At 41.2% G+C, this 9,308-nt stretch overlaps 1 protein-coding gene across 1 annotated transcript; it reads left to right on the forward strand.

Annotated features, from left to right (window-relative positions):
* The first annotated feature begins 2,395 nt into the window (after positions 1-2,395).
* On the forward strand, positions 2,396-4,295 carry LOC124475829. The gene is made up of 4 exons (XM_047032667.1): positions 2,396-2,893; positions 3,281-3,442; positions 3,633-3,728; positions 3,981-4,295. The coding sequence occupies exons 1-4, from the start codon at positions 2,396-2,398 to the stop codon at positions 4,293-4,295; spliced, it is 1,071 nt and encodes a 356-aa protein (XP_046888623.1).
* The last annotated feature ends 5,013 nt before the right edge of the window (positions 4,296-9,308 follow it).

Consider the following 9,308-nt stretch of genomic DNA (forward strand, 5'->3'; position numbering starts at 1 on the left):
AGTTTGCCACTCCAAAGTCTTTTTGGCATTAGTGACTCCCATACTGTGCCCTCCAAACAAAATCTTTTTTCTTTTCTCCACCTCCCCAACCAAAACTTCAATCTCGCAGTCTAAGAAATTTCTTTTTTTTGTTTTTTTTCCTGCGCTTGCCATGTTTCTTTCTCTGCTGGCCCAGAATTAATATTAATTAGGGGCGTTTCATTGACTATTTATAGGCAATATGGGCGTGCCACACAGCCGCCAAAGCTGCGCCAGATTTAGAGTTGATTGTGATTTATAAAGGGAAACAGGCGTAGGACGTGAGTGCGCACTGTTTTATAAATCCGAATATTTTTGTTCGCACGTACATCCTACATTTCTTCCGTATGCCAGCTTCCACGTGAATCCCACGCAAAGCTTTATAAATGAGGCCCCTGGTCTGTTCACACGGACAAGGTGGTCAAAGCGGCCCGTAAGCGCCTCTTCTTCCTGAGGAGACGTTTGAGAAGTTTGGAATGGACTGAGTCATCCTCACTAACTTTTACAGATGCACTATAGAGAGCATTCTGACTGGTTGTGTCACAGTGTGGTATGGGAGCTGCACAGACCGGGACCGCAAGGCCCTACGAAGTGTGGTCCGTTCTGCTGAGTTCATCATCGGCAGGAGGCTCCCAGCCCTAAAGGACACCTACCACACACGTTGCCTAAAGAAAGCCAGCAGGATTTTAAGAGACTGTTCCCACCCATCCTTCAGTCTCTTTACCCCGTTGCCTTCTGGCAGGCGTCACCGCAGCATCCGGTCGCGCACACGCAGACTGGACAACAGTTTCTACCCAAGGGTCATCAGGCTTCTCAATGGACACTGATATGGACATTGTTTTACTGCACAGTAGTCACTTATACACTGTCACTTTCAGCTACTGGTTGCTCTTTCAGTAACATTGCACTACTGTACCTCACTGTACCTCGCCACCAGGCTCCTGTTTGGTCATTGACATAGTCACTGATCTGCAATTTTGCACTATTGCACTGTACTCCACTTAGGTTAGAATAGGTTATAGGATTGAAACAGGTTTTTTTTGCATTAGGGTTAGTATTGCGTACTATTTATTGTTATCTGTAATATAGGAAGTTTTAGTGTTAGTATAGTCGTTTATTTATTGCTATCTGTATATTTAGGAAGTTTCACTTATTTAAGCTCAGCATATATGTAAATTTGTTCCGTGTACTTATATGTTATGTTATGCCAGGTGCTTGCGTTGTCTTGTCTTAAGAATTTCAGTGCCCAGTCTAACCTTGTGTTGTTCTGTGTACCTGACAAATAAAAGACTTGAACTTGACTTGACCAATCACTGACTGAAATTTATACTTCTCCTCGTGGTAATGGCAATAGTGTATATACTACAAAACGGGTAACCATTGATGGTATGGATTTTGTGGCTGGGATGTTTGTATGCACTGGGGTATGAGCAGCCTTGCCTGAGTTTAAGGAGATCAAAAACGTATTACTGATTGGCAGTGATATCTACTTTGTACTGAAAGCCTTTGATTCTTGGTATGTTGAGCATTTGCGCTCAAATGAGCTGGTCGTTAACCGAAAAAAGGGCCATACAGTCAAACCTCTGTATCAGTTGACTGACCAAATGCCGTTGTTGGCCTACAGAGTGTCAAGCAAACTTATCCTCACACCTAAACATTTCATTCCGGTTTCAGATTAAATGAGGAGCTAGACATCCAGCAGCAGCCTGTCATATCTGCATGCACAGCTATAGAGTACCTGGACAAAGCAATACAATTACAGTTGGTGAGTACTATTTTACACTGATTAAATAATATGGGAGCACCAGATGTTAATGTTGCTGTGCAGGCACAGTAGCTGCTGAACATACAATAACCTTTGCAGTATATTTTTAGTTTGTTACAAGGCTTCCCAACATAGTTGTACAAATGGCAACACCTAATGTCCTCAAGCTAAGGGGTGATTCTGGATGAAGTTAATGCTGAAAAGCTTAACTTGCACTCTCGCCCTGAGACTGTGAATGCCCTCATACTGGATCTGAAAAATAAGCTTGACCTGAACTATGACTTTTGCCTGCAATTCCAAGACCCTGAATTTGATCATGTCTTATGCAATTTAGTCAATATAGAGGACCTGCCATCTATCGCAACTGTCAAGTTAGTTAAAGTAACTGAATTGGATCTGAGTTCAGCCAGCACTGATGACACAGTGTTGTTATCAGATATAGAGTCACCTGAGCGCCTCTGTAGATGGCCTGAAGTTTTTGTTGTTCCGACATTCTCATACGAGGTGGAGTTTACATTAAGAGAAGGCAACTGTGCGTTTGAGAAGGAAGACAAAATCTTGAGGTTAACCAGGAATCAAAAACATAACATACTGGATGTGATGGCTGCGGAAATGTATAGACATAAGGCATATCCGAGTAGCAAACAGATAGGCAAGGCTGCAGATGCCCTTGTGAATCAACACCCCTGCCTGACAGAGAGAGGTTCCCAAACAGGATGTGAAGCATGGAAGAACAGCCTTCGCTTCAAGATGGGCAACTGCAGAACTAAGCTAAGCAGAGCTGGCATAAAAGATGTGGCCGCGAATGCAAGAAGGTGCAGCCGCAGCAACCCGACGGGTACACCATCCCGGACCAACATAAAACGACCCAGAAGAGGGGAAATCCAGTTCCTCCCTAACTATCCCTGTGGTGAGAACAAGGACACACTGGAGACCAGAAGGATGGAGATCCTGGAGGAATTCAAGACGATGCCAGTTGACAGAGACATCGTTCTCGTCCATCAGCACATGCAGCGCACCTTTCCACTTCGCCGTGAAGAGATTGTGACGTTAGCTCCTCCCATCGCAGAATTGAAAGACAGATGGCCTGGCCTCTTCTCTGAAGCTCAAGTAAGTAAAACATAATGGGACACTTCACAAAAAATAAATGTGTTGTGTGTTAAACACAAACAAACAACATTGATTATTGCATGATTTGATTAAAAAATGTATTATGACATTGTCCTCACAATGATTTCATCAGGGAAACGGCTCATGATTTACGTAAAAAATACATTACTTCGACACTTACTCTGGGAAACTTAACAGCTTAACAGAAAAAATAACAGCTTCATTGCAACCTGCTTGCCCTTTACAGATATGCTTAGGAAATATAACGGTTGTCCAAAAATGTTAAAGGAATCACATGAATCAGACCACTTTATGAATTCCAATATGGACTTGTCATGATTTAGGCTCATCATGGGATGTCTCTTTATGCTTTTGTGTTTGGTACAGCTCTATGGCGAATTCCATAGGATCACAAATCAAAGCCTTCAATATTCCTTCTTCGCTGCGCTCGATAAAAACACTACACAGCTGCTCAAACTCTACAAAGAGAGGAAGACTGGAGCTTTTGGTGAGAAGATGGCAGATCTGCTGATGGCATATGAGGAGCAGGTAAGGGTGCTATTAATGTTTACTGAAGGTTGGAAGTAACTGCAATAATAATGACTGAATTGATGAAACAGCTATCAAATTATATGGTCAATTAAATACAATTAAATGTTCCATCAAATAAAATCTATGAAATAAAATTGTACAATTATATATTCAAGATTTCAGTTAAAAACCTTTCTTTGTGTAAAAGGACAAGAATGACATCAGTGCAACTAAAACAGCAGCACTGGCTGGGCTGCCACTGTACCTAAAAGAAGACTCATCAGTGATCTTCAAGAGTTGCAAGGTAACGTTAATCTCTCATCCTCCCTGGACTTGCGAATGAAAAGACGAGACTTAGACTTGAGGACTTTGTCCCACCTCTGCAATCAAGTGTCTTCCCCTCTACCATACCACTGTTAACCTGTGAATACTTGAAGAAAACTCATTTAATGTTTCCCAGAAGTACCAGCTAAGGTTTATATCTTATTAATTAGCCTATCTTAGTTGACGTGTTTGGTACACATGTTCAGGACCTCATGTGTACTCCCTCTTACAGGAGGAGCAGTTCGAAACATTCCAGGTGGGGGCAGTGGCGCTGTTGGCCGTGGTGGCTGAAGAGGACACGGCTGCAGGGATTTCCTTTCAACCTCTCCATGTCTCAGTCATCCTGGAGGATCAGGTTGTTATGACTCTCAAATCTTGGACTGATGCACTGGTGGTGTTGTTCAGCTTGGTTTATGCTCTCAATTTGAGCTATCCAGCACAGCTGAGTGGCTTTTTTGAGGTCATTCAGGTTTTCCTATTAAATCTAGACGATACAAGAATGCAGCTCAAACCTAAGTTGCAGGCCATAAAAAATCAGCTGGTGTAATCAGGGAACGTCCTGCACCAATGCTTCCAGCAGTCATGGTTTAAAATTGCTTGTTGTTGGCTGCTGAGATCAAGCACAGTTGGTTTAATTAGTTATGTCCCATCCTGTTCCAGAGGAAATGAAAGAGCTCTCCTAGTTTAATTAGGTAGCATAGTTAGTTAAGTTAAGATAGTTCTTAAGCAAGCCTAACATTTTGTTAATAGAGGGGAATGGAGAGGGATGGGGAGGGGAATGGAGAGAGAGAGGAGAGGGGAAGGGACAGGGAGGGGAGAGGGGAATGGACAGGAAGGGGAGAGGAGAGGGGAATGGAGAGGAGACAGGAATGGAGAGGAGACAGGAAGGGGAGAGGAGACAGGAATGGAGAGGAGACAGGAATGGAAAGGAGACAGGAATGGAGAGGAGACAGGAATGGAGATGAGACAGGAATCGAGAGGAAGATGAGACAGGAATCGAGAGGGAGATGAGACAGGAATCGAGAGGAGAGGGGAATGGAGAGGAGACAGAAATGGAGAGATGCTAAATAATTATAAATAAATGATAACATGTTAAAAGAATGTTTCAACCTTTTAGTTAATAATTTTTGAAACTGTTTGTTGTGAGCAAAATGTAGTTGTTCTAATGATTGAATTTTTTGTAATTTGATCATGTGTAATAATGGCATTATGTGTAATGTTGTGGTCAAAGAATCATATTTGTTCAAATAAATCCATTGAATCTAACGTAGTATTTGAATTGAGTTAATGCAACTTTAAAGGTTCAAGGCAATCAGTTTCCTTAAATAAATTGAGTAGCTGCTATACCCTTTTAAATTGTTGTTGTAACAAGCTATTTAAGTAAGGCAGACATGAATAATATATTTGCTTTTACATCATTTTAATGAGTTCATACAAACATTACAAATAAGTTTAAAGGGGCGATTGATTGCTAAACCCTTTTTACCTTGTCATAGTTGAATAACGACAGTTCGGTGGGTAAAATGAACATTCAGTGAATATCAAAGTCCATTGACACCTCTTTCTTATGCAAATCTCAAAAAGAAAAGATTTGCCTAAAACGCTAGCTTTTCAACAAAGCCACCCGTGTGACGTAGGACGGGGGACCGCCCTTTTTGGCTCTGGTCTGTATCTTTGTCACGCCCCAAAATGTACATCCAGACCAGTCCGAGGTAGCGTCTATCTCTGATACTAGTTTAGCTGCGCGCTGCTCTGTGTAGGCTACTTATAAGGAATTACAAAGAAGAACGTTTTGAATTATAACAAGGATATTGAAAATGGACCACGGTCGTAAATGCTGTGTTCCAGGCTGTACAGGGAAGGCTAACACTCACAGTCTTCCCAAGGAGCCAAACATTCAACAGGCATGGCTGCTGATGTCTATGAGAAGATCCCCGCAAAGTTCGACACTCAATCATTCATTTACTCAAAACATTTCACCCAAGACAGTTTTGACAACCTTGGACAATTTCAAGCAGGATTTGCTAGGAAGCTGAACCTGCAAAGAGGTGCTGTTCCGACCGTATGCTCATTGCAACCGCAAGCTATAAGGACAGTATGATGTTGTGCTAACAGTTATTAGCAATTCTAACGTTTCCTGTATATAGCATACTGTACCAGGTAGAATGCTAAATACGTTTCTACACACTAGCTGTAGTCGGCATTAGAAGGGAAGCTTCCGAAAAAATAGCCAGAAAACGAACAGCAGTCTGGCTTATTGCTAACGCCTGTCTAGATAATCTATTTGAAAGAACTGGAGAAAGGCAGGTGCTAGAATGAGGATACGTTAGCATTGCTAGTAACTGTTACTAGTAACACCTACTGTAGGCATGTAGGTTAAACAAGTTTAGCTTGCTAACGCAAGAGCATAGGTAGAATGTGTGATAATTTAGCCTAGTTTATTGGCAATGGGGCTAACGTTGATTCATGTTCCTGTCTGTGTTTCATTCAAATAAATAACTTGTGTAATGTAAATCTACAATGCATGTTTGTCCAGATCTTTGTCATGTTATTTTTCAGCAAGATATCTAGAGCTAGCTAGCTAACTGAAGCCGAGTAGAATCACAATATGGTTTGGTTGCTAAACTGTAGCCTAACGTTCTACCCACCTAAGTCAATCCAGTTAGCTTCAACAACAGAAGTGGAAACAAGTAATGTTATCATTTCAAATGATATGTAGTCAATCTGTTGAAAACAATGTTGTGTAGACACAATAGATTTATTTGCGCGTTTTTATTTCAAGTCTCCAACTTCGGTGTTTCAGCGAGTGCTGCTGTTGGCCGTGTTGCGTTTTTGCTCCCCAGCTTCACTCGTTGAAAACAAATCAGCGCGCAGCTTATCTAAATCTAAATCAGAATCAGAATGGGATTTATTCGCCATGAAAGTTTGCACAAACAAGGAATTTGCTTTGGCAGGAAGGTGCATACAGTAAACATATAGGAATCTTAAATTTAAATATGTGGTCTAACTATACTAAGGATACATAAACTAGCAATACTAAGTGGAATACAATTAAAATAAAATAAACAATAAGTAAAATATAAGTTGCCGATTTACAATATAAAATACAATATAAAATACAAATATTACAGGAATTGAGTGTAGTGCAAAATGTAAATAGTTTTTAAAGACATTCAGTCAGTGTGAGCTTTGGCCTTGTTGAGGAGGCCAACAGCGGAAGGGAAGAAACTGCTTGTATAGCGTGAGGTTTTGGTCCTGATGGACCGCAGCCTTCTGCCAGAGGGGAGTGACTGAAACAGGGAATGTCCAGGGTGGGAGGAGTCAGCCACAATCTTCTTCGCCCGTCTCAGGGTCCTCGAGGTGTGCAGGTCCTCGAGGGAAGGCAGATGTTACATACCCTATTCGGAGACCTTAAAGCCCAATTTATCTTTAGGTCGCAGACACTTTTGAAAAGGTCGCCGACAGAAATGGCGTCAAGGTCGACGCTTTTAACCGTCGCTTGAAAGTGTCGCCTACCAGGAGAAATTTCTACTGGCGCTGATGTCGTCACATTGTGTCGCGCAAGTTTGATTGGCTAGATAGACGGCACGCGTCGTTGACTGCTTTGTTTTAAATTTTCAGTGAACGCTCAACAGCTGTTTAAGATGGAAGGAATAAAGGAGAGATTGGCAGAGCAAGTTAGAACATATCCACACCTTTATAATGCCTCTCAAAATTAGCTAAAGCCATTTTCTCCGATCGATCACCTAGGCTACAAAGCGTAAACAATGTAACCATAGCTATGAATGTAACGGTAAAATGATTCTGTTTACGTCACGCGAACCTTGAGCACAGGCGACTGTTTGCCGAAGTATAAATGCAGCAGCCTGAGCGACACTTTTTTTTTTCCGTCGGCGACCATTTCAAAAGTGTCGGCGACAAAAGTATAAACTAGGCTTAAGGAACAGTGTGAAATACCCCAAAAACCCAGTCAATCGCCCCTTTAAATAATGAATATGATTTAAGTTCAATACAAACAATCGAGTTAGTACTAGTCACTTATTTACTTAAGTATACCTAACAATAAATACTTGAGTTAGGAATACTCCATTTAAGCAATTATTTTCACTAAAAGGATTTGAGTTATTTAACTTAAATGGTTCGAGGCAATTGTTTCCTTGAACTAGTTGAGTTGACTTTACTCATCAGGTTTTACGGTGTAGTCTGGATTCTGACAAATCTTTGCCAAAGCATTATTGGGTGTGCTCAAGCCTTCGGCGAGCCGTTACTTGTATTGGGATTTACATTCCGTTGCACGGTTTAGGAGCTTAAAAAGTTTTTGTGGCAAAAAGTGCCTTGTGTGCACAAAGGGAACTCAATGCTAGCTTAACGTCACAACGTCAGCACACGTTAGCAACAACGCATACAGACGATGTGCATAGATGTGCTAGTAAAGCCTCAGTCACACCAAACACGGCATAAAATTACAGTACGGTAATTTAATGCAAACATCGCAATCAATCGGCGCAAAAAAAGCAATCAATCTTCCGCATCTTCAGAACTAGTATTGCAAAGGAGGAGAGCCTAGTTTTGCTAGTGTCTAACCACCCTTGTTTCTATGACACTACCTTGGACGTTTACCGAGACCTAAATGTTAAAAATGCGGCATGGAAAAGTGTAGCCATGCAAGCAAAGGTGCCAGGTTTGTAGAGTTCCTTTAATATGAACCTATAATTTTTTAACCAATTGGATCTAGGATATGTCCCGCTCAAATATTAAGCCTTTCAAACTTTGATCTGGTAGGCTAGGCCTAGGTCTACTACAAATATTTAATCAGCTGTCAAATCTATTTTGGCGATCCCATATACAATATGTAGCCAAAAAATATGGCTACATATTATCACTTCTTCAGTGGTACATCAACTTCCATTTCTGATTCCATACGGAAAACCACTGCACAAGTTGGTAAATTTCAACTCATGCGGCACACTTGCCATACCGCAACCAAATCTGTCCGAGGACGGGAGATTAGACGCAGCTGTGCGAATTTCTTTCTATTGAAATGAATGGACTTCCGCCGGAACGCATAAAGATTGCTGTGTCTGGTGTGAACGAGGCTTGGGAGACCTTGAGTGTCAAACTCATTTTAGTTAAGGGGCCACATACTTACTACATACCTACTATTACCAGACCATTAAACCATAGCATAATAACGCATACATAACAATATTTCTCGATGTTTAAATCATTGTGAAGGTTTTTGGATCCTTTGACCCTATTTTAAAGTCTTTATACAATAAACTAGAAAACATAAAGACCAAAACTCAGACATCAGCCCACTGTGTATCTGTCTGGGCTCTCCTCTGTTGATTCCCTTGCTTTGTGACGCGTTTAACGTCAAACGCATCACAAAGCAAGGAGCGAGCGCTTCTGCCTCCGGAGCAGACATCGCATTTACGCTATTTTTGAAGCAATTACTGGATCAATAAAAAAAATAAAAAACGTTTGTACTCATAAACCTCCATATTCTTAAGAGACATTCGGATTCGGAATAGCAGTAACTTTTTAATAGAAATTTAAT

This window comes from Hypomesus transpacificus, chromosome 13 (assembly GCF_021917145.1).
Source record: "Hypomesus transpacificus isolate Combined female chromosome 13, fHypTra1, whole genome shotgun sequence".
Taxonomy (NCBI): domain Eukaryota; kingdom Metazoa; phylum Chordata; class Actinopteri; order Osmeriformes; family Osmeridae; genus Hypomesus; species Hypomesus transpacificus.

Excerpts from the sequence above, each read along its gene's own strand:
- LOC124475829 (XM_047032667.1), top strand. The coding sequence starts at position 2,396 with ATGTATAGACATAAGGCATATCCGAGTAGCAAACAGATAGGCAAGGCT. Across the intron at positions 2,894-3,280 it reads GCCTCTTCTCTGAAGCTCAA|CTCTATGGCGAATTCCATAG; the intron begins GTAAGTAAAACA and ends TGTTTGGTACAG. Across the intron at positions 3,729-3,980 it reads TGATCTTCAAGAGTTGCAAG|GAGGAGCAGTTCGAAACATT; the intron begins GTAACGTTAATC and ends TCCCTCTTACAG.